The sequence below is a fragment of the Thalassophryne amazonica genome, chromosome 4 (genome assembly GCF_902500255.1).
Source record: "Thalassophryne amazonica chromosome 4, fThaAma1.1, whole genome shotgun sequence".
NCBI classification, from domain to species: Eukaryota; Metazoa; Chordata; class Actinopteri; order Batrachoidiformes; family Batrachoididae; genus Thalassophryne; species Thalassophryne amazonica.
The window spans coordinates 45782576-45808386 of record NC_047106.1 but is presented as its reverse complement, the minus strand read 5'-3'; the positions used below and the strand labels follow the sequence as shown (position 1 = coordinate 45808386).

The following is a 25811-nucleotide window of genomic DNA, read 5'->3' as shown; positions in this document are numbered from 1 at the left end:
GTGAGGGTTTTTTTTTTAACTCATTATTACTAACCCTACTCCTTCCACCAACCCTAACCTTAACCACCCTGAGCCCCTCGCTGCACTTTTAATTACATGCAGCCATCACGGAATGAATTAGAATGAATTTGTGCTGACATGACGAAAATTTTGCACTTTTTGTGACAATATGACGAACTAATAGATTAATGTAGATTTCGTGCTGCTGAATCATGACAATCCATGAGACTGGGTTGAATATAAAGACTGTAACTTTATCACAAAAAAAGAAAGTGCTGCAACACAGTGACAGCATTTACAAATTATGAACTGCAACTGAATAAAACATACGTACATAATTTGTAAGAACTTATCCCCAATCAACCATTATGGGTGTGCTGTGGTGACCCCAAATAAAAAAGGGAGAAGCTGAAAAAAAAAAAAAAAAAAAAAAAAAAAAAAAAAAAAAAAACTTACTGACTAGAAGAAACTTGGAACATGTTTGAGTATTTTGCCATTAACTTCTCAGGAAAGTCTAATGATTCAACAGATTATAGCCCAATTTATTGGCTGTGATCATAAAGCATATTTTATTCATCAACACATTTCATAAGTACTACAACTAAAGAAACCTATTAAAATAGTTAGTTAATGTTATTGGAGAATTCATTAATTTAACAAATTTATTAAAATATATAGTTTTATTTTGGGGAATTTCAGCTAGATTCATGTGAATTTATCCACAAAGACGGTGCTCATAAAGCATACACAAAAACAGGGAGAACAGCTTGTCTATTGGAAATTTCCAGATTTCAACAGGTCACAACACTGAAGTCAAAACACTGCTAAAAGAAAGAAATGACTGTTCCTCCAAACTAAACATAGCCTTAGTTCAACCTTTTGAGAGGTCACAGCACTCACCACAGTCAAAACTCTGACTCAACTTCTCTAAATATAGAAGCCTGACTGGCATACAATTCCATTTCACACAGGACTAAATAAAATCCTGTGGATGTGGTATGTCTCTGACAGTATTTCTTAACAACCCAAAGTGAAAGGAACTCAAACTGCATCATGAAACCACGCTATATACCTGATTTTACTGTTTATCCTTTTGTCTATGAAATGGAATCTTTTTTTTTTTTTTTTTTTTTTTTTTTTACTGTCAAGTAATCTAAAATGGTGTACAACTCCCCCTGAATAGGACACCAGTCCAACACAAACTATTTCTCCAGCCAGTGATACATATTTTCAATTGGGTGGACTGAGACAATGCAGATAGTGTCTCTTGTCCAACAACACAGACAGGAAGCGTGACAGAGTCCATTCCAGGTCTTCTAGGTAGGTAGCTTCCCTGCCGTGCAGATTGCTGGGTGCAGACGCACCCACGTTTAATTGTGTTTTTGTTCCTCGCCAGCAGTACCAGGTCCGACATGCGGAGGCAGTGGCCACCTGGGAGTTCGGGACTTGGCGGCTCCAGTATTCCCGGGGTCTGGTGGCGGAGGAAATCGTGTGGTTCCGGTTCTGCTTTGGACAGGCGTCTCCTATCTTCGAGCCTGCCCACACGACACCTTGTAATTTGACCTCTGATCTATTGTGTAATCTGTTGTGTTTGTTGTGCACGTTCGCAACAGTAAAGTGTTGTTATTTGACCTATTCCACTGTCCGTTCATTTGCGCCCCCTGTTGTGGGTCCGTGTACTTACACTTTCCCAACAGTTCACCTTAGTTTAGTACGTTATCGGTTTAAAAGTTATCGGACGGTAATGCATCGGAAGATAATTAGTCTGATGACGGTTTTTAAATTTATCTAAAAAGATAATCCGATAATGAAAACATTATCTTCGATAATGATCTGTTATCGGATTATCGGAAGTGTGCCCACCACTGAAAATAGTCCATTAATTTAGTCATGATTGGTCAATCCCCACCGACTTAAACCTGTGGACAGTCCTGGTTTTTCTTCGTCTTTGGTCCTTTCTATGTCAAGTTTGCATGTTCCCCCTGTGATCGCATGGGTTCACTCCGGGTACTCCAGCTTCCAAAAGACATGCAGGTATGGTGAACTGGAAACTTTAAAAATTGATTATAGGTGTGAGTGAGAGTGTGGCTGTGTTTGTCTATATTGTGTCCCTGAGATAGACTGGCATCCTGTCCAGGGTGTACCCCGCCTGGCCGCCTCTCACCCTATGACTGCTGGGATAGGCTCCAGCCCCCCATGAAGCTTAAGTGGAGTAAGCGGGTATAGAAAATGAATGAATGACTTAAACCTTCATTGATAAATATCCAACATCTGTTTTATCAGGTCATGCAGTTTATTGTCTAGTATCAATTCATGTCTCCCTCATTTCAATCACTAATAGTGCAATTGTGTTACTATCCACTGGAGAGCCTTCAAATTGCCATTCAGAACTAAAACCTCAAAAACAGCATTACTCTACATTCTGTGTGATGATACTTGCAATTATGAATTTTTACTCCACCTAGAAATATTTTTCCAGTATCTACCATCAAAAGAAGATCAATCATTAAGAGAAATCTTTGACAACACAGCTCACCAATATTGAAGACAGAGAGCTGGGACATCATTTGAACTTTATACACCTCCCCATTGCCTGCGTTGAAAGGCCTCAGCTTGGTGTTCTCAGGCTGAAAGCGGGATTTCCATAAACCTTTGAAGTAGATTGTGTTGACAGCTACCAGGCGGGTAAGAGCTGCGTCCAGCATACCTGCTTTGATCAAGCTGGGGATATGACCTGAATAAATATGCAACATAGAGAAATATAATCAATCAGTAAGATTTGATTAAACAACGGTCCCACTTCCCTTTCAAGGACGTACACAAAGTACTCTTGTGACACCAGAAATCTGCCATCTTGGAAGACAAAGGCCTTTTTGGGTACACAGCAAAATATCATTCAGATGCTAGATTGTGACTGTATTGCAAGTACCCACTGACACGTGAATAAAAATATGCAGCGCACCCATGTTGTCATTATGCAGCTGATTATGAATTATAATCACTGCTTTTAACCCATCTAGAAATTACAGTCCTTTTATGTTTTTTGATTTATGCAGTAAATAGGCTACAAGATGAAACAAAACACTGAAAAAATTGGGGTATGGGGATCAAACACAAAACTGCTGTACAACCAATTCCTCATATGACCTCAAATGGTCATGTGTTTTGCAACTTTTATCTTATGTTGACCAACAAAAGTCCAATGTAAAATATAGTCACTTAGGGATACTGGTTCAAATTTTTTTGAAGTATCCCCATCAGATAAAAATTTTACAGTTATGAATACAATAACCATGTTTTGCATTTTCTGGCATTACAGTCTCTACGTAGCAGAAACAACTGACCATACAGGTGTACATGATCATAATTTAAGACAGCCTCTTACAAAAGCAAGGTATTGCTTAGACAAATCCTATGATTTGAAAGAATATTTGGACATTGATATGATCAGTTATGCCCCGATACAGAATCAGCAGGCAAACTATGATGACCATTTACTCTCATTTGTGGTGTTATTTTATTACCTTAAGGTGTCAATATGAATTTTATTCATAGCAGAAGCATACTCAAAACTCAAGAATATATATACACTCAACAAAAATATAAACGCAACACTTTTGGTTTTGCTCCCATTTTGTATGAGATGAACTCAAAGATCTAAAACTTTTTCCACATACACAATATCACCATTTCCCTCAAATATTGTTCACAAACCAGTCTAAATCTGTGATAGTGAGCACTTCTCCTTTGCTGAGATAATCCATCCCACCTCACAGGTGTGCCATATCAAGATGCTGATTAGATACCATGATTAGTGCACAGGTGTGCCTTAGACTGCCCACAATAAAAGGCCACTCTGAAAGGTGTAGTTTTATCACACAGCACAATGCCACAGATGTCGCAAGATTTGAGGGAGCGTGCAACTGGCATGCTGACAGCAGGAATGTCAACCAGAGCTGTTGCTCGTGTATTGAATGTTCATTTCTCTACCATAAGCCATCTCCAAAGGCGTTTCAGAGAATTTCGCAGTACATCCAACCAGCCTCACAACCGCAGACCACGTGTAACCACACCAGCCCAGGACCTCCACATCCAGCATGTTCACCTCCAAGATCGTCTGAGACCAGCCACTCGGACAGCTGCTGAAACAATCGGTTTGCATAACCAAAGAATTTCTGCACAAACTGTCAGAAACCGTCTCAGGGAAGCTCATCTGCATGCTCATCATCCTCATCGGGGTCTCGACCTGACTCCAGTTCGTCGTCGTAACCGACTTGAGTGGGCAAATGCTCACATTCGCTGGCGTTTGGCACGTTGGAGAGGTGTTCTCTTCACGGATGAATCCCGGTTCACACTGTCCAGGGCAGATGGCAGACAGCGTGTGTGGAGTCGTGTGGGTGAGCGGTTTTCTGATGTCAATGTTGTGGATCGAGTGGCCCATGGTGGCGGTGGGGTTATGGTATGGGCAGGCGTCTGTTATGGACGAAGAACACAGGTGCATTTTATTGATGGAATTTTGAATGCACAGAGATACCGTGACGAGATCCTGAGGCCCATTGTTGTGCCATACATCCAAGAACATCACCTCATGTTGCAGCAGGATAATGCACGGCCCCATGTTGCAAGGATCTGTACACAATTCTTGGAAGCTGAAAATGTCCCAGTTCTTGCATGGCTGGCATACTCACCGGACATGTCACCCATTGAGCATGTTTGGGATGCTCTGGACCGGCGTATACGACAGTGTGTATCAGTTCCTGCCAATATCCAGCAACTTCGCACAGCCATTGAAGAGGAGTGGACCAACATTCCACAGGCCACAATTGACAACCTGATCAACTCTATGTGAAGGAGATGTGTTGCACTGCATGAGGCAAATGGTGGTCACACCAGATACTGACTGGTATCCCCCCCCCAATAATACAAAACTGCACCTTTCAGAGTGGCCTTTTATTGTGGACAGTCTAAGGCACACCTGTGCACTAATCATGGTGTCTAATCAGCATCTTGATATGGCACACCTGTGAGGTGGGATGGATTATCTCAGCAAAGGAGAAGTGCTCACTATCACAGATTTAGACTGGTTTGTGAACAATAGTTGAGGGAAATGGTGATATTGTGTATGTGGAAAAAGTTTTAGATCTTTGAGTTCATTTCATACAAAATGGGAGCAAAACCAAAAGTGTTGCGTTTATATTTTTGTTGAGTGTGTTATTTTTAATACTGAAATTGACCCAGATTACGTCCTCATTATGAAACTGTTAGATACTCTACATAAATCACCAGACATAAAACAGACGTTTGATGTTTTAAAGTGCAGTAAATGATGAACAGTTCAGATTAGCACGCTGTATCTTAAGTTTCAAAGCATATGAAAGTATTCCTATCATCAACTCATTATCAAATATTTGCAGTGGCGGGCACAGCTAATCAAAAAGTTAGCTGATTAACTGTTATCGAAGCTAACTGAAAAGTAATCTTTTATAAAGCTAAACCGATAAAAAACCCAAAAATTGATCAGAAGCTACAGCTATCCAATAACCGATAACTTTCAGTATTGCCTCCAATACGTTTACAACTACTAACAAGCTGATTTTGAGTTTTAACACCACGATTGCTTCTGGCAGCATCAAAGGCTACCACAGACCCAAACAATGAGTCAGCACTTCTGTCTTTGTGCGCCCTGCGTCCTGTGTACTACATTTGCCCTATTGATGTTTCAAATCCCGCAAAACCTCGGAGAGTTCACCGCCCAGTGAGATCTCAGTAACATTGAGAACTGCACTGAGACGCTCTGATCAAGCTGCACTTTAACCGCTGCACACGGACAACACCATTAACATCGCAACATAAAACTATTTTTATATTGTGCCTGAAACTCTCATGAATATATTCTCTGGGTTTATAGACATTGTTACCGAGTTTGTTTTATGTAAACATGCGAGAATCACAGGCTGTCTCTCCGTTATTTTCAATGGGAGCTTCCTGTTCATGTCGTTCTGGGGGAAAGTGAAGTTTGCTCTTTAACGTCTTGATTATTGTTCTTTACAACACTGTTTGTCCTCTTTGTTCCAGACTAATTATATATATATATATATATATATATATATATATATATATATCCCCCCCCAAGAATTCTGCTGATTTTTTTCTGATCTGGATATCAACGTTATGTATTTTCTTTTCATTGATAATAAGCAACAAGCACTAACTGTTACACAGCTATTATCACACACCCTCAAGTTTCAATTTCCTCTGCCAGAGTAATCCCTTAAGTGATGAAAGGGGAAACTGCTAGATAAACTTTTCCCATGGGGGTTAAGAATTTTGGCTCCCTGGTCCCTATCCTCCTCTGATATCAAACAGATTATTAGGCTTGTAAATACCTATGTAGACACACAATTACACTTGTCTGGTTTGTAAAAACATGTTTGTATGTATAAGCTGAGAAATAAAGGAGCTTCTCCTTCCTGTTGCAAATACTGTAAAGGTGCAAATATTCGCGTGGGATTTATTCTGCGAATTTCGCGAGTTAAACAAGGTCGCCAAATTAAATACCGCTATTTTAATACATAACATACATACGAATATTAATACCACTAAATACGAGGTCTGTTAGAAAACTATCCGACCTTTTTATTTTTTGCAAAAACTATATGGATTTGAATCATGTGCGCTTGCATCAGCCAAGCTTGAAGCTTTGTGCGCATGCGCGAGTTTTTTCCACGCCTGTCGGTTGCATCATTTGCAACCGACAGGCACGTATAAAGTTTGCATTAATGTTATCTTTGTTCTTCCTGGGTGGTTCTTATGGCAACTGATCCAATCCCAAGCAAGGACTATTTGTATATAAAAATGTATTTCCTAAAATGATACATTTTGGGTTTCAAATGAAATTTATGTAGCTTTTTACCCCTCGAAATCCTCAAAAAGCTTCTGCTTCAGGGGGCTTCACCCCCCTGAGCCCCCCACGAGGGAGTTGCCCCTTGACCCCACTGGTACAAGGTACCAATAGATTCAGTAGATTCTGACAAATCCAACAAGACCAAGCATTCATGATATGCACACTCTTAAGGCTATGAAACTGGGCTAATAGTAAAAAAAAAAAAGTAGAAAAGGGGGTGTTCACAATAATAGTAGTGTGGCATTCAGTCACTGAGTTCATCAATTTTGTGGAACAAACAGGTGTGAATCAGGTGTCCCCTATTTAAGGATGAAGCCAACACCTGTTGAACATGCTTTTCTCTTTGAAAGCCTGAGGAAAATGGGACGTTCAAGACATTGTTCAGAAGAACAGCGTAGTTTGATTAAAAAGTTGACTGGAGAGGGGAAAATTTACACGCAGGTGCAAAAAAAATTATAGGCTGTTCATCTACAATGATCTCCAATGCTTTAAAATGAACAAAAAAAAAAAAAAAAAACAGACGCGTGGAAGAAAACGGAAAACAACCATCAAAATGGATAGAAGAATAACCAGAATGGCAAAGGCTCACCCATTGATCAGCTCCAGGATGATCAAAGACAGTCTGGAGTTACCTGTAAGTGCTGTGACAGTTAGAAGACGCCTGTGTGAAGGTAATTTATTTGCAAGAATCCCCTGCAAAGTCCCTCTGTTAAATAAAAGACGTGCAGAAGAGGTTACAATTTGCCAAAGAACAGATCAACTGGCCTAAAGAGAAATGGAGGAATATTTTGTGGACTGATGAGAGTAAAATTGTTCTTTTTGGGTCCAAGGGCCACAGACAGTTTGTGAGATGACCCCCAAACTCTGAATTTAAGCCACAGTTCACAGTGAAGACAGTGAAGCATGGTGGTGCAAGCATCATGATATGGGCATGTTTCTCCTACTATGGTGTTGAGCCTATATATCGCATACCAGGTATCATGGATCAGTTTGGATATGTTAAAATACTTGAAGAGGTCATGTTGCCTTATGCTGACGAGGACATGCCCTTGAAATGGGTGTTTCAACAAGACAATGAGCCCAAGCACACTAGTAAACCAGCAAAATCTTGGTTCCAAACCAACAAAATTAATGCCTTGCAGATGTGAAGAAATCATGAAAAAAACTGTGGTTATACAACTAAATACTAGTTTAGTGATTCACAGGATTGCTAAAAAAGCAGTTTGAACATAACAGTTTTGAGTTTGTAGCGTCAACAGCAGATGCGTTCAGTTTGCATTTATTAAATTCCACGCAGATTAAACATAGCAGACACGTATTATTTGTTATATTTGTTTTAGCAAGTTTTCAGGGTATCATGCAGCAGTCTCTTATTAACGTAACGAAAAACAAAAACATTATGTTTTTGTAGTATAATATTCATTTACAATTGTCAACATGTGGATTCTCTATGTTTGACTGCAGCGTCTCTCTGGCGTGCAAGGGATTATGGGATACATCAACAGAGTGAATAGCTTGCAGCAGTGAAGCAGTTGAGAGGAGCAGTGAAGCTCAACTCCACACACGCACGCACACACAACAAGTCATTATTCCTTAACCAAATACAGCTGTGCCTCAGTGAGGCAGAGGTCTTAGAAAATAAAGCAGTTTTGAGCTATAGTTTTGCTTTAAAATCATCAAATTATTCCGGATAGAATAACTCCATTAATGTCAATTCTGTCATTTGCACAAAGTTAAAATATAACACATATCTTTTAATTTTAAATAATGCACTGATTCTTGTAACAAATTCTTGTAACAAACACAGACAGATGCCAAAGGGATTATGGGTAAATGAGCCTCCACTAACACTGATTGGTTGACTCATTCATTCTATGTAAAAACCAGCATGTTAATGTGAGGCGTGTGTGTTGATGTTTACATATAAATGTGCTTTTGTAAAATATGCTGTTTTTTATTTGTAAAAAAAAAGCTTTTGCAAAAAGTCAAGTTGTGATTTGACAACTGTCTGATATAACCAGGGTCAAAATAAATAGAACACTGCCATCTACTGGCATCCAGATGCTTATACTGCCATGAACATTACTGGCCAGTAGATGGCAGTAGAGACCGTGAAAATCTGCCAAAACAAAATTCCAGATAATCCGTGTCTGCTAAATTTAAGATGCATGGAATTTAATGAACGCAAACTGAATTTCAGATATCTTATATAAATGACTCTGGAACAAAGACGACAGACAGTGTTTGACATAAGCAAGACTCTAAATAGCAAAGAGGAATCCATTGTAATGATTCCAATATTCTGGCATTTTTACATAAAAACATCTATAAACCCAGAGAATATATTCACAAGAGTTTTAGGCACAATATACAAAGAGTTTAATGCTGTTGTCTGTGTGGAACCTGATTAGAGTGTCTCAAATGCATTTCTTCTGTCGTGAATGTACTGACATTAGCCATAATGCACCTGGACACAGCATGTCCACACTAAAACCTTCAAAATTAGTGCATTACTTTAAAACTAAAACATATATCTGATATTTTCACTTTATAAAAATTCAGACGTGACGTTAATTTAAATAACTTGTCCGAAATTAGTTTGGATAAAATTTTAACCATAAGTTAAAAGTGTATGCTTCTGGATGACTTGGGTGGTTTTGCCAGTGTATCAGTATGGAGTCAAAAGAAATGAGCTTTTTTCTTTTCTGTGACCAGTTCTCCTTTGCCTGCAGAGGATAGAGCGGTTTCTTCTGGAACCAGCTCTCCTCTGTTTGCAGAGGATAGAACGGCACATCTACTATAAAACATTTAAGAGGTAGGTAATCAAATGATTTTAGACTTCATAAATGTTTGTAACTGTTAAACTTTGTTCACCACGCCTACAAAAATATGTTAGCGGTCTAAAATTTATCGGACCAAAATTTATCAGAAGATAATTAATCCGCTGATGGTTTTCAAAGTGATCTGAAAAGCTAATCCAATAATGAAAACATCAGCTTCAATAATTAGCGGTTAGCGGAACTGTGCCCACCACTGCATATTTGCGAAAAGAAAAAATAAGTACTTTTTTTTTTTTTTACTTTTATGGACAACGTAACTCAAAACAGCTATAGAGTCACATTTGGTGGGGAGGCAGACCTAGTCTGGTAACAACTGGTTAGATTCTCAAGTTGATGTGGTTCTTGTTCTTGAAATGATATTGAATCATTGTAAAGGGTATCCCGTTGGTTCCCATGGCTGTCCCCAGTGACATAGCACACCATCCCGCACTTCAGCACAGATAAGGATAGACAACCAGCACTGTTGGGACTTTGCAGAAATAAGACCTAAGTGTACTTGTTAAGTATTTGTTAACATTCCACAGCATACTCACATGCATCCGTTATAACCTTACTACAGTTTTTGCAGTCATGTATGCAAATATTTGGACAGTGACAATTTTTGTAATTTTACCTCTTACACCATTCATAATGGAGAAGAAATGAAGTAGCCAGGATGTGATTGCAGTATGGACTGCAACCACATCCTTTGAGGGAGCGTGTAACTTAGTGATAAGGTGTTCAACAAAAATATAATTCATTTTGGAATTAAAGTCATTTTAGACAGATCCAGACAAACACTGCATATTGTCCTCATGTTTCCTACCTTTGGTCTTATTGTGAACCCATTCATTAATTTGGTCTGCTGCTCCCTGAGGGTCACTGAAGTCCACACTTCTGCTATCACACTGAAAGTTGGCTTTGTTGGTAGCTACAAAGTCCTCCTCCAAGTGAAAGTGATTTTGGCTGAACATTGCGTTGGCGATGATCACAACATCTTGGTTGGACTTAGCTGTCAAAGTCTTGTGCAACTTCTTTAACATCTTATAAGGCCCTTAGCAGACAAACAACATTTTGAATATTCTGTCAAAAACAGTTCAGTGTTGAGCGATTTAAAACAACATTTATGTAGTAGCTAGCAGAGAAGACTTTAGATCAGTTAATATACAATATTTAACCCAATTCTCATCAGCACAAAAAAAAACAAAAAAAAAAACAAATTCCAATGATTTCTGGCCGAGGATTGGTATAAATGGTCCTCACCATTCTTCTTGTAACGCAGGGCAGTGACAAGCTGTTTACGGGTTTCACCATGGGCTCCTGGAAGCAGCATCCCAAGAATTGATGCTACTCCATGGGGTGAGAGCACCACATTATCCAGGGGCTGGGAGCGGGCTACTTGCTGAAACACCTGTATACCAAGATCAGAGCCCCGTTCACCGTAGGAGGGAGGCTGGGATAGTACACCCTCATGTCCACTCAAGGTCAGCAGCATGCACAGGCACAGTGAGTAGATGACCTGCATGTTGATCTTGATAACACCTTGTAAGAAAAAAGAGCAGGATCAGAGGCGTCTCATCAACCACCTTCAATCGGGTTTTGATTTTGTTTTCACTGATTTTCTTCAGTACTGAGCATTTTAAAATTGTACCCTGCGCACCTACAATGCATTAGCTGGATAAGGGGCCATTTAGTCAATAATTCAACTGGAGGCATCAGGCCCCTGATCAATGGAATACATATGAGCTAGTTGTTTCAGGTTTGGACACAATGGAGAGAGATGCAGTGCTGCAAGATGAAGATAACACTGACTGGCAGAACCAAATGGACAAGCGAGTCATAAAATTATGAATTATGCCCAGTGCAACTTTAAAGATGCCAAGGTACTCCATTTTCTCTGGTTATGTATCTGTGCTGTTTTACAATCAGGGTACATGAGTGGATTCTAAAGATAACATTTGGTTTAATGACAAGGTGGAAATGAGCAACAAAGTTTAGTTTGCCATACATGGATAACTACTACTGCTCTATCAGCAGCAATGGTCATTTTTTTTTATATCCCCATTTGTTTACCAGCAGAACTCTAATTATAACAGCTTTACCAAAATATTTGTGTCATTTCCATGATGTCTAAATTTGATGGGCTGCGAGAACTATTATTTATTTAGTAGGTAACCACTAAATTAACTAAATTTCCCTATCAAAGCCTACTGTATAACAATCTAACTCCCAGGATCATCGCCCAGTGGGAAAATGACTTGAAACAGGCATTCAAAAATAAAAAGTCTTGTCTGTCAAAAATGTCCTCTCTGGAAATCAAGTGCATTTCAAACCCAAGTATCTGTGTTATGTGAATACTAATATTTGATTTGAAAGAGGTAATCACTATTTGTAAAGTGTCTTTAATACTGGGGTGTAACTCTCAGTCTGTCAAAAACTGTCCTCTTCGGAAATGCTTACAGTCCATCACTATCTAAGAATGCAGAAACACAACACCAGTTGTATATTCTGAGTACATACTTACCATCAAACATTTTTCGTAGATAGTATATATGGGTAGATTGTGCTAATCTTAGCTGGTATAATTTACACAACAACTTTGTGAAAAAAGTCCTCTCCAGAAAATATAGCAGCTCATATCTGTGAGCTCATATATGCAAACATCTGACAGGTCTGAAACTTTGAGGATTGAACTTGGAGCATGTCCTTTTTATATATGCCACAATTGTATATTGTGTGCAAATAAATATATTGAATATATTGAATTAAGTACCCCAATCAGCAGTTAGATATGGATGAATAACATGACCAAACTTTGGTCATGTTATTCATCCATAAAAATCGAACTGGCTACTTTGGTCACCAAAGTAACCAGTTAGACGTTTTGGTGCCAGAGACACATGCTTGTGTACCCCGACTGTGAAACAGGCCATCTAAAGAACAAAACACCCAGATGAAAATGAAAATAAAGCAGAGTAAATTGCCACATTTGAAAAATTGGACCCAAGCAATTATTTTCCATTAAATGAAAGAATGCAATTCTAAAATACAGACATCGACACATTTTGTGGTCTATTCAGAATTCTCTGAAAGTAGCAGCCAGTAAATACAGCCCAAGTAATTGCCAATAAAGATTCATAATTCCTGTAAGGGGGATTAGTACTTCTTTAAGCAAACATATCCCTTTTGCATAACTCACTATGATAATCCACAATGACCACATGCATGTCTGCTTCATCCTACATAAGGAAAAAAGCCCATTCAAAGTACAGGATGTGAATGTGACTCATACTTACTCACACTGGTCAAACATCCATTCTAACCATACCCAGCCCCAAAACAAGCCTTCTTATTTACGTTTACCTTAACATTGAATCAGAGACTTTGAATCCTTTGAGTCAACCTTCCTTCTCTTCAGGCGGGAGCTGTGTTAAAATTTATGTGTCAAATTACTCACATTGTCTAACTAATAATGCATAATTCAGACAGGCTGGGCCACCATACAAGGAACTGCAGTGTGTGTGTGTGCGCGCGCACTGGTATTTAATACACAAACAAAAATAACTACAAATCTACACACAGTGGTGCAGGAGTGGCCCTTTCACCTAAGCAGTTAAGTTTTTCTTCACAACAGAATTAACTTTTATATTTATTAATAAAAACTATGTCATTTATTAAAACACACAATGTCCTAAAGAAGTGCTAATCATTGGGTAAGCAATGGCTCATACTCAGATTACAGTTGCATCGCAACATCTGAGAAATGTCTGGAATGTAAATAATTCTGTAAACAAGGAAGACTTAGTATAACAAACTTAAAAACCCAGTATTGTCTTCTGTTTTCTTGATTTTTTTAAAACAATATTCCTTCAGGCTTTTCAGTAATTGATGTGTGGAAATACTATTCATCATGACATATACATAACATTAATATGAATATTTTTACAATGCCAAAGCTTCAAGGCTAGGATACACTAACCATCATTCAGGTCAAATTTTCTACAGCCACATTATGAACTGAGGCTGATAAGTTTAATGCCGATTCCCAGTTAAAGATTTGGAAGCCTTATTAGCGAATGTTTTGGCTCAGCAATGCTTTTGACAACTTTCAGCCATCGTGGAGCAGTAGAGCTTCTATAATTATTTTAAGACATAAGAAATCAACTAAAGCTCCAGATAAAATAATGGTTTGGAATAATAGTTCAAGTTATGTCATACAGGACTGGGGGATAAACTGAGTTTTACATTTAACTGGGATTCAAGAATGTCCCAATGCCAGAGTGATAAGTCTCTTCATAATTGTCATCTAGTACAACTTAAATGGTAGCAACTCGGAATTCAGGACCTTGCCCAAGGGTCCTTGAGGATTTTCCGGTCTGGTGAGGGTTTGAATTGAGGATTCCCTTGTCTCAAGCCCACTGATTATCACCTCCCAAATATGTCATCCAAAATGGTTCCAATAGCACACAGACTAGTGCCAAGCAGTCTAACACCAAGATAAATCTATACAACACTCACTGGCAAAAAAGAGGGGGGAGGGGAAACAAAATTTAAACAATGAAAAGTGACTGACCTCAAGCTAAAGATTCCTGGATGTACGTAGTTATTTTTCATGCTCTCAAGAAAGCCAAATACTGCTGCTACCATCCTGAGATCTAGGCACTGCAGAGCTGTCCCTGTTCCTCATTTTCCATGATACTGATGAGGACTGAAATTTTATTAAACATATAAAGATGAACTGTTTTCCCTGAAAAATTTGTGAGAATCAGATGGCATGTATCACTACAGGCATTTCGAAAGCTGTGCCCCTTAACAGCTTCAGTGCTTTGGGCATCAGCTCCATTGAGCAAATTGGTAAGCTATAAAGTAAATTATTAATGTATACTCAGCAAAAATATGAATGCAGCACTTTTATTTTCATTCCTAATTCTTATGAATTGAAGGAAAAATGTCAACCTTAGACTAGTCACAGTATAAGGCCACTCTAAAAAAAATCTTTAGTTTCATCATACAACACAATGCCATTGATGTTACAAATTTTGAGGGAGCATGTAACTGACATGCTGGGTGTAGGAATGTCCACCAGAGCTGTTACTTGTGAACTAAATGTTCATTTCAGTACCATAAACCACCTCAAACGTCAGTTCGAGAATTTGGCAGCACATCCACTGGCGTCACAACCACAGACCAAACACCATAACCGACTTCTTCACCAGAGAGATCCCATGAAACAAGCCACCAATACAGCTGATGCCATAACTGGTTTGCACAACTGAAGAATTTCTGCACAAAGTATCATAACTATCTCATGGAAGTTAATCTGAGTGCTCATCATTCTCTTAACATGGCTGGAGTTTGCCACGGTAACTCACTTGATTGGGCAAATGCTGACTTTTCATGCCACGGGACACTTAGGACAAGTGTTCACTTCAAGGATGAACCTGAGTTTATACCAGACTGGGAAGGGGGCAGGCAGTGTGTATGGAGTCCTGTGGGCAAGTGGTTTGCTGATTTCAATACCGTGAACAGAGTGTGCCATAGAGGTGGTGGGGGATATTGTATGGGCGGGTATCAGCTATAGCGATATGAATGCATAGAAATACCACGATGGGATCCTGAGACCCAGAGTCATGCCATCCAACTGTTGTCATCATCTCATGTTGCAGCATAAAGCCTCGGTCCCACCGAATAATGAAGGCTGAAGAAGGAGCCACGCAGGGGTGTGGGGTGATTATTCGAAGAATGACCCACGTTTTGATCTATCATGTATCCACTATGAAGGTGCCACTATGTGCCTCTCTGTACCCCGCATGTGCCACGTAGCAGCCTCTAGTGAGCCACGACCGACCTGTCATTACAGCCTCTAATGGCTCGCATCAGCCACACTAAGCAACGTAGTGCCATGATAGCACCATGTTGGTGCACGTTTAGGCATGAGTTTGGTCCAAACCTCCAGCCCTCCCACACCTGGTCCCTTCAAAGTGTGGGTTTTCAATTCACAGAAGCATTTAAAGATGTCCCTTCTTTTTAAAAAAAAAAAAAAAAACGCAGTCCAAAAATAGACACTCCAGCACAGTTCCGCAGTTGTGCGCTGTGCGCCAGGCTGCTGTCCACCTGTAATGCACCAGACCTCTGGCTTTTCTTCTGCGGCTTTAAACACAAAAACTTTACGTTTGTCCGTTTATTTCTGCAAAATCGCTCTTTTGTGCACGCGCTGCTGTTGTCCTTTCATGGACAGCTGCCTCTGTGCTCTAAGTGGCTTCCTTTCCATCCGTGGCTTGCTGGCTTTATTTTTTCCCTGGCTTTAAACAGTCATTTTTACAACGTGATTCCACTTTTGACTTTGTGTTCGTCCGTTTATTTCTGCAAAAGTGCTCTTTTGCGCACTGTGCCGTTCTGCATATAGAATGAGGTGGCCGTTTTATCATATACACCTGTGGATCATTTTCAGTATATATATATATATATATATATATATATATATATATATATATATATATATATATATATATATACATACATACATACATACATACATACATACACAACCCCTGGCAAAAATTATGGAATCACCGGCCTCGGAGGATGTTCATTCAGTTGTTTAATTTTGTAGAAAAAAAGCAGATCACAGACATGACACAAAACTAAAGTCATTTCAAATGGCAACTTTCTGGCTTTAAGAAACACTATAAGAAATCAGGAAAAAATTGTGGCAGTCAGTAACGGTATGGAATCACTCAATTCTGAAGAAAAAATTATGGAATCATGAAAAACAAAAGAACGCTCCAACACATCACTAGTATTTTGTTGCACCACCTCTGGCTTTTATAACAGCTTGCAGTCTCTGAGGCATGGACTTAATGAGTGACAAACAGTACTCTTCATCAATCTGGCTCCAACTTTCTCTGATTGCTGTTGCCAGATCAGCTTTGCAGGTTGGAGCCTTGTCATGGACCATTTTCTTCAACTTCCACCAAAGATTTTCAATTGAATTAAGATCCGGACTATTTGCAGGCCATGACATTGACCCTATGTGTCTTTTTGCAAGGAAAGTTTTCACAGTTTTTGCTCTATGGCAAGATGCATTATCATCTTGAAAAATGATTTCATCATCCCCAAACATCCTTTCAGTTGATGGGATAAGAAAAGTGTCCAAAATATCAACGTAAACGTGTGCATTTATGTAATGACAGCCATCTCCCCAGTGCCTTTACCTGACATGCAGCCCCATATCATCAATGACTGTGGAAATTGACATGTTCTCTTCAGGCAGTCATCTTTATAAATCTCATTGGAACGGCACCAAACAAAAGTTCCAGCATCATCACCTTGCCCAATGCAGATTCGAGATTCAGCACTGAATATGACTTTCATCCAGTCATCCACAGTCCACGATTGCTTTTCCTTAGCCCATTGTAACCTTGTTTTTTCTGTTTAGGTGTTAATGATGGCTTTCGTTTAGCTTTTCTGTATGTAAATCCCATTTCCTTTAGGCGGTTTCTTACAGTTCGGTCACAGACGTTGATTCCAGTTTCCTCCAATTCGTTCCTCATTTGTTGTGCATTTTCGATTTTTGAGACATATTGCTTTAAGTTTTCTGTCTTGACGCTTTGATGTCTTCCTTGGTTTACCAGTATGTTTGCCTTTAACAACCTTCCCATGTTGTTTGTATTTGTCCAGAGTTTAGACACAGCTGACTGTGAACAACCAACATCTTTTGCAACACTGTGTGATGATTTACCCTCTTTTAAGAGTTTGATAATCCTCTCCTTTGTTTCAATTGACATCTCTTGTGTTGGAGCCATGATTCATGTCAGTCCACTTGGTGCAACAGCTCTCCAAGGTGTGATCACTCCTTTTTAGATGCAGACTAACGAGCAGATCTGATTTGATGCAGGTGTTAGTTTTGGGGATGAAAATTTACAGGGTGATTCCATAATTTTTTCCTCAAAACTGAGTGAGTCCATATTTTTTTCCCTCTGCTTGGTCTAAAAAAGTAACCGTTACTGACTGCCACAATTATTTTTCCTGATTTCTTATAGTGTTTCTTAAAGCCAGAAAGTTGCCATTTGAAATGACTTTAGTTTTGTGTCATGTCTGTGATCTGCTTTTTTTCTACAAAATTAAACAACTGATTGAACATCCTCCGAGGCCGGTGATTCCATAATTATTGCCAGGGGTTGTGTGTATATATATATATATATATATATATATATATATATATATATATATACACACACACACACACACACACACACATACACATACGAGGTGTGTCAGAAAAGTATCGGACCTTTTTATTTTTTGGAAAAACCATACGGATTTGAATCACGTGTGATTGCATCAGCCAAGCTTGAACCTTTGTGCGCATGCGTGAGTTTTTTCCACGCCTGTCGGTTGCGTCATTCGCCTGTGAGCAGGCTTTGTGTGAGCAGTGGTCCACCCCTCTCGTCTGATTTTTATTGCAAATAAATGTCTGAACGATTTGGAGCTTTACTGCATCAAATTTTTCCAGAAACTGTGAGAGACCTCCAGGTGGACACCATTCGGAAACTTAAGATGGCTTTCAAGGACCATTTTATGGGGATTACACAGATTAAGGAGTGCTCCAGCTGGTTTAAAGACCGCCCACAGCGTGCGAGAGCACGGCGCACTCCGACAGGCTGACACCCCGCTGAAACAACCAGATCATTTCCAACGTGAAGGCTTTGTTGATCCGGGACGTCGTCTGACTTCCACAAAAAAAGCATAAGGCGTGGACATCAGCACTTTTTCGGCACATTCCACTGTTACAGGAGTTTTTTTCATGGAAAAAGAAGCGGACGGATGCGCCACCATGCCGCTCACTGAGCGGGACAAAACCACCTCCGTGTTGGTCTCACAGGACGGCTTTGAGATGGATTTCAGACGGCTGTCGGTGGCTTTTTAGTCGTGTGACTATCCGAGAAATTGTGCATGAGCTGGACATGCCCCAACATGTCCTGTGAGGCTTCATCACGGCGTTGTTTTGCGCCATGCGGCTCCACCGTGACGCGCGGAATTCCTACGCATGTCTGTCTCAATGTGCCGAAAAAGTGCTGATGTCCACGTCTTCTGCAATTTCTATGCTAGTCAGAGGACGTCCCGGATAAAACAAAGCGTCCAGTTTAGAAATGAACGGCACATTCCACTGTTACAGGAGTTTTTGTCATGGAAAGAGGAGCGGAGGAATTCCGCACGTCGCGGCGTAGCACACAGCGGAGCTCATGTGATCCATTAATTCCAGAAGTGATTAGAGGTGTTTTCAGCATCCAAGGTTTGACAGAAAATGATTAATCCGCTCCAAAATAATTATTTTATATAGAGTCCAGCGCACAGAGCAGGTGGAATTGTGTGCGCAAGAGAGCCGCTCCAAAAATAGCCTCTCAGGTCCTGCCTCAGTGCGCACACACAGCAGAAGTCATGTGATCCATTAACAAGATATTAAATCAACATATGTTTACATACAACAGACATCAACATACAGACATACTTTTACAGCTAGGAACTGTTTTATCAAGCTATAAAAAAACATTAAAAATAATTACCTTAAGCTGTTCAAAATACACACATGGAGCAGGAAAGAGAGGGGAAAAAAAAGCGTCCAGATGAAACAGTCCTCTGATTCTAGAAGTGATTAGAGGTGTTTTTGGCATCCAAGGTTTGGCAGAAAGTGATTAATCCACTACAAAATAATTATTTTATATAGAGACCAGCGCACAGAGCAGATGGAATTGTGTGCGCAAGAGGAGGAGCCGCTCCAAAAATAGCCTCTCAGGTCCTGCGAAGGTGCCAGACGCACGGATAATGGACTTTTTGCAGACTCGTAAGCACCACGCAAATACCTCTAAGCCGTCGTAGTAACTCGAACACAAACTGCGCCACGCTGTTGTTGCTAAATTTTGAACATCTTGAAATTAGCGCCACGCTCAGAGAGGTGCCTCGTTAACTGAAGATAACGCCTCTAAGAGCCACTCTGAGCCACTATACTGCCACGATAGCTCACGAAACAAAAAAAACAGGGTGCATGGCTCCTTCTTCATCCTTCATTATTCGGTGGGACTGCGGCTTAAGGATGTTGTAAGTATCTTTACACAACTCTAGGAAAGTGCTAATCATCCCAGTTCCTGCATAATTGCCTTCACAGTCAGCAGTCATGTCACCTATTGTGTTTCGAATTCCTGCCAACATCCAACAACTTTGTACAGCTTGAGGAGGAAAGGGCCAACATTCCATTGGCCATAGCCAATAACCTGATCAACTCGATGTGAAGGAGTAAGGCAAATGGTGAACACACCAGATACTGACTAGTTTTCTGGTCCAGCCCCCCCGTGACCCTTAATTGGAGTAAGTGGTTGAAGATGAGTGAGTGAGTGAGTGAGTGAGTGAGTTTGTTATGTGTCGGACGCAGCTCGGAGAACCGACCAGCGTTTGAAGGACCCAGTATGAAATAAGCAGAGCACGGTTCAAAGGCTAACTGAATTTAATACATAACAGTGATAATATAAGAACAAAAAGGTGCGGTCTGGCGTGGTGCGCTCCCAGCAGCGCTAACGGTCCGGAGCCAGAAGCTGTTTCGGACCCAAGGACCCCGCCGACACCCCCCAGGTGGCCGCAACAACCGAGTCTGTGAAAGAAGGAACCATTATGTGAGTCCACACTCTACACACAGAACACTTAAAGGTGTACAAACAGCAAACACTTCCTGGCTTGATTACTGATCAGCTTCCCAACCTGCAGGCATGGAACATCCAGTTCACAAAACTCCACCGCAGTGAAAGCTGATACATGACTAACATACAGCTCAATACAATAAGGTGTGAGGGACACCACATTTACTGACTGTATAACTGTTAGTCACAAAATGTAACGTACCTCAGGAAGTGTGCTGACGAGCGTGAGACCTCACCCCCTCCTCTTTCACAGACTGTGCATCAAACCTGGACGTTCTCAGCATCCGCTGCTGATGAGATGGCTCCCAAGACGACGATCTCACCCGTCTGGTCACAAGGTCGAGTCTCTGGCAAATACACACTGTGCACTCCAGTCTTAAATGCCAACATGTTCCAATCCATCCAGATGCACCACAGCTGTGAGTCCTGACGAGTCGCAGGTGATCAGGGTGAGGTCCTGACAGCCTCAGCAACACAGCCACTCAGTCCCAAACGCACGCCACCTGGGAGGAAAACCAAAAGACAGAAACAAACCGGCAGCCAGGCCCCCCCAGCCATATAACAGAGTTTTCATGTTGGACAACTTGCATGGTGCACTAGCTTGTACATAAAACATATTGTCCCCGAAAACCACAGTTGATAGCTTTTGTTTAACCAATTGTAGGAAATTTTATGTCTATTTTCAAGTGAAATCAACAAGTTTTGTTACAACTGACGAATGTATCTTTATCAGATACCGGGAATTTCTGCTATTATTACTAATTTCCTTTTAATTTTGACAAATAATGCCATCCTAAAGATCATCTCAGTATTCCAGTGAGAGGAGTTCTTCAATTTTGTGATATGTGACTGCACAGGAGATGTCAGCTTTGCAACAAACTTCACCTTTCTCTCTCATATAATACATTACTTTTCATAACATTTCATCATAATATAACTCCAATGATCAAACTTCTAACTGGTTTGTGGTTATTTGACCATTTATCAATGATATATTGATGAAAAAAGCTTGAAGCTATGATTTTCTGATTTATAATGTTTAAGAACCTGTCAAGCCTGGGTGCTTCCCTAGGGAGGCGTCCAGGCACATCCAGGAGGGATGAGACCCCAGGGAAGACCCAGGACTAGGTGGAGAGATTATGTCTCCACACTGGACTAGAAACACCTCAGGATCCCCAGTCAGTGGTGGTTAATGTTGCCTGGGAGAGAGAAGTTTGGCGTCCTGTAGTGGAGCTATTTTCCCAGCAACCCCAACCAGGATAAGCAGTTGAAGATGAGTGAGTGAGTTATGTCAAGAAATGACACACCTAAATTTTACAAAATATTCTGTAGTGTCCATAGACAATGCCTTCTAAGTTCTATAGCAGTATATTTCTGAAAGTAAATGTTTGCTATTCTAGTGGCCCTGGATGGTCCCTCTCAGAAGACATAGGGGTCATTTTGCAATGTTATTGACAGTTGGTAATAATTTTGAAATATGTAGTGTCTACAGACAATAACATTACTTTATGAAGAGGGTACATCATCACATCACTGTGTTAACCCTCAAGCGACTGAGTGGGGTAATTTATGACCCTGAGCATATATTTTTGTGCACCATTTTTCTAATTTTAATCTTAAAAAAGTTTCCTACCATGAATGTCAATCTATCTGTCCTGCATTTGTTCATAGAATTTTGTAAGGACTGACCAATCCGTGTGGCAAGTACATTCCAAACTTGTGCTGGGTCACTTATGACCACAGCAAGATCTATAAGACTTTCAACATTATAGCTTCAGATGGTATTGTAATTTACTAACTCAAATCATTATATTTTGCTGTTTTGCAGGGAAACATGGCCAACAGACCTAGAACAGCAAGATTTACAGCTGCACAAGCATTTAACTGATTCTTGATGTCCAGAGTGAGGATGAAAAGGATGATGGACAAATATATTAAAGAGTGAAATAAATATGAAGAACCCTAAAACAATGATTTATATAGAAGTATTCCAATATAAAGTCACTGGGGTCATAAATAACCCCACTCAGTCACATTAGTCTAATCTAATCTAATAAATCTAGTCATCTAATAAAGTGGCTGGTGAGTATATGTGGTGTCCATAGACAATGAAATATATCTCACTTTCCAAGATCCATAGCAAAAAAAAATCCATGTGCTCTTTTGCACTAATATTTTAGGATTAGTAAATGGACATACTGAACAGCTAGAAAATGTGGAATTTGCATGGATATATTATATTCTTTAAAAGATGGCCTCTGTGCAACATAGACAGACAACTGATTGTGAAAAAGGTGAATCGGATGAAGTTTTATATTGGCTCAATGGTGTTGGTGCGTATCCTCTCATTCCGCAATGCAGAATAAGACAATAAGCACAAAAAGACACTAGACGAGATACCAGTCTGATGTGGTTTACTTTCTCAACCAAAGCTGCTACTCATTTACAGGTGGGTAGACTGAGACAATGCAGATAAGACCAGTAGCATGACAAGGGATCAAACTAAGGTTGACACATTGGTAACCCAACTCCTTTTCCCACTGACCTACCATTTGTATGCACAGAATAAGTCTCAAATTGTTTGCTCCAACTCATGTTAAATGGAAGTGAAATTGAAAGTGCTATATGACCTGTACGCTGTAATTTGTTAAGGGCACAGTCTAATCAGGCGGTCCCAAGGTGCACCAATACTGTAGTGTACTTTCACTCAACTTTACCACCTTCCAAGGACTTTTGTAGTACAATAGATACAATGTCAACTCAATGATAGACAGCTATATCTTAGGTTGTGAGGATAGGGGCACTTTACACACAAAACCATGGGTAGCCACTAAAAAAAAAAAAGTGAGTCTAACTTATACTGAGTGCCCTGAACTCCCCACACCATACATACTAAAATTATAAGATTACTGAAGAATGTTGCTTGGAGACATATTTGTACTTCGATTAACAGGCTGCTAAAGAGTTTTGCTACAAAATTTCATATTTTTGTCATTTTGGGCGTGATCTTTGGTAAACTCTGCCAAGGGAATGTTGCACCCAAAAAATGATGTGGTTATTTAATGTAAAGTATCTGATTCATAGAAACCAATCCAGTACAGTACTATTTGTTGCTGGAGCCGATTTATTATAAACTGGTACACCACCAGTCAAAACCAATGGTGATGATCAAAGACGATGTTCATGTAATGAACCACGCTCCATGAAACCTGAAACATGGTTTGAGGGCGCCTTTAAAATTGTTTTCGATCCTTGATTAATCATTTTCACACGAAACAGAATTCTCTGATAATGCTTTGTCAAGGATCTACAACAAAGCGGAAAACTTTAAGTTACTGCTTCAGTCTATCTGAGCGGGTCTTTAGAAAGTAACGCAATGAAGCATCGACACGCGTGTCGTTTGCTGACTGCATCTGATACATTGTAGATTGCTCAGTTTAAACAAAGTAGAACAAGGGCGTGTTGAAGATGTCAAACAAATTGCTGCCACTAGCAGGAAACGACTTTAAAACGAGAACTGGCTCTGTGAAGCATTTAAGGTCAGAACATGACAATGAACACCTTCACAAATCAACGCTTACCTCAGAAAATAACGCTAGTCCACAGGTGAAATTATTTCCTCAGACAACAAGACGTTCGATTTCCAAACATAAAACGCAGGCTCGCACATAAAGTAGCTAATCGAGCTCCTTTATTCCAGCAAAAAAAAAAGTGAGCACTGCTGCTACAAAGAACAATTTTATAAGCACCACAATCTACCTTCTCTTTCAACCAGACAGGCGTGAAGTAGCTATATTAGACGATGGTGAGTCAAAATAAGAACAAGACACAAACGTCCGGTACCTTCAAGAATAAAAGATTCATCAAGCACGTCACTCGTTATTAGTATTACTACTACTCGTCAGTTTTGCTTTATATTATAACACATGCCACAAATGCCACGGCACACATTCATTTTTTATAAAGATACGTGATGCTTCTATGCTTTAGGGGGTTTTTTTTAACACGAAAAACGGTTTCTGATAATGTTTCGGCTAACTTGATGCCGGAATTTACACGTTGTTTACAAAAGGAAGACACTGATGAACACTACGAAACCAAGAAATAGCTGTTCATATGAAAACCAGCACCGGATTTCACAGAATAAAATGTCTTTATATATATATATATATATATATATATATATATATATATATATATATATATATATATATATATATATATATATATATATATATATATATAAAGGGTTGGGTAGGATTACTTTGAAATGTAGTCCAAAGTAATCAGATTACAAGTAATCCAAATGTATGTACATACATACGAGAATCATTACATTCATTAATTTTCTGCCACTTGTCTGGGTCTGGTTCGCTGTGGCAGCAAATCAAACAGTTCTCAGCTCACACTGTTACTCTTTGCCAAGTCCTCCAACCCTTCCTGGGGATTCTCTGTAGGGTCTCTGAGTATAAGCCCAGAGACCCTACAGAAGAACCTGATTTCCGCCATTTGTATCCATGACATTGTTCTTTTGGTCACTACCCAAAACTCACGACCATAGGCGAGAATAGGAGCGTACAATGGCTAGGAAATCGAAAGGCTCGTCTTCTGGCACAGGTCTTTTGTCACCACAACAACGCGCCACAGCGTCCCCAAGGACTTGAGATGCAGTGCTTGAGCTTACGCTCCATCTTACCCTCACTCGAGAACAATACCCTGAGATACTTGAACTCTTCCAAGTGGGGCAATAACTCTTGCCTGACCCAAAAAAGGTACATTCCACCCTTTTCAGACAGAGGACCATGGGCTCAGATTTGGAGGTGCTGATCCTCATTTTTGTCACTTCACCCTACCTTAAACCTGCTCAGTGTGTATTAGAGGTCACTGTCTGAAGAAGCCAACACAACAACATCAATTGGTTTAAACTGAGCCTTTTTGATGTCTCCTATGTCACTGTCTGTGAATCTGCATTTGTAGCTATCAGCTTTTTGTGCCATGCCTCTGCATTCTGTGACAGCTACACGAGCATCTGTGTATCGTGTCTGTGTTATTTTTGCCGGTATGAACACTTTTATTTTACCATATAAACAATGCAGAAAACACTTGACTGTTTGAAATGGTGCTATTTAGTTTGTTCAACAGAGGGTGCATGGCTGGGACCCCTAACACCCCTTGGTCACATTAGCTACAACGGACACAGAAAAAATGACCAGCTGCCTGCCATTCATTTTCAGTCAGTGTAGGTGTTTTACAGTGACAAGAGACAAATGGTTGCTATGTTGGCAGCTTGATGGAGCCAAAACAGATGAGAGGTCTCACTCACTCACTCACTCATTCATCTTCAACAAGCTTACTACAATTAAGGGTCATGGGGGGCTGGAGCCTATCCCAGCACTC

The 25811-nt window shown here is 40.0% G+C and overlaps 1 protein-coding gene across 1 annotated transcript in view; it reads right to left on the bottom strand.

The window, feature by feature from the left end:
- serpine2 (serpin peptidase inhibitor, clade E (nexin, plasminogen activator inhibitor type 1), member 2) overlaps positions 1 to 24204 on the bottom strand; it is a 53349-nt gene extending 29145 nt beyond the window's left edge. Inside the window, exons 1-4 of the mRNA XM_034167817.1 lie at positions 23996 to 24204; positions 10987 to 11265; positions 10550 to 10777; positions 2537 to 2734 (exon numbers count right to left, since the gene is read on the bottom strand). Of these exons, the coding sequence (XP_034023708.1) occupies positions 2537 to 2734; positions 10550 to 10777; positions 10987 to 11248 (688 nt within the window). The 5' untranslated portion in view covers positions 11249 to 11265; positions 23996 to 24204. The remainder of the gene's footprint in view (positions 1 to 2536; positions 2735 to 10549; positions 10778 to 10986; positions 11266 to 23995) is intronic.
- Positions 24205 to 25811: the final 1607 nt, after the last annotated feature.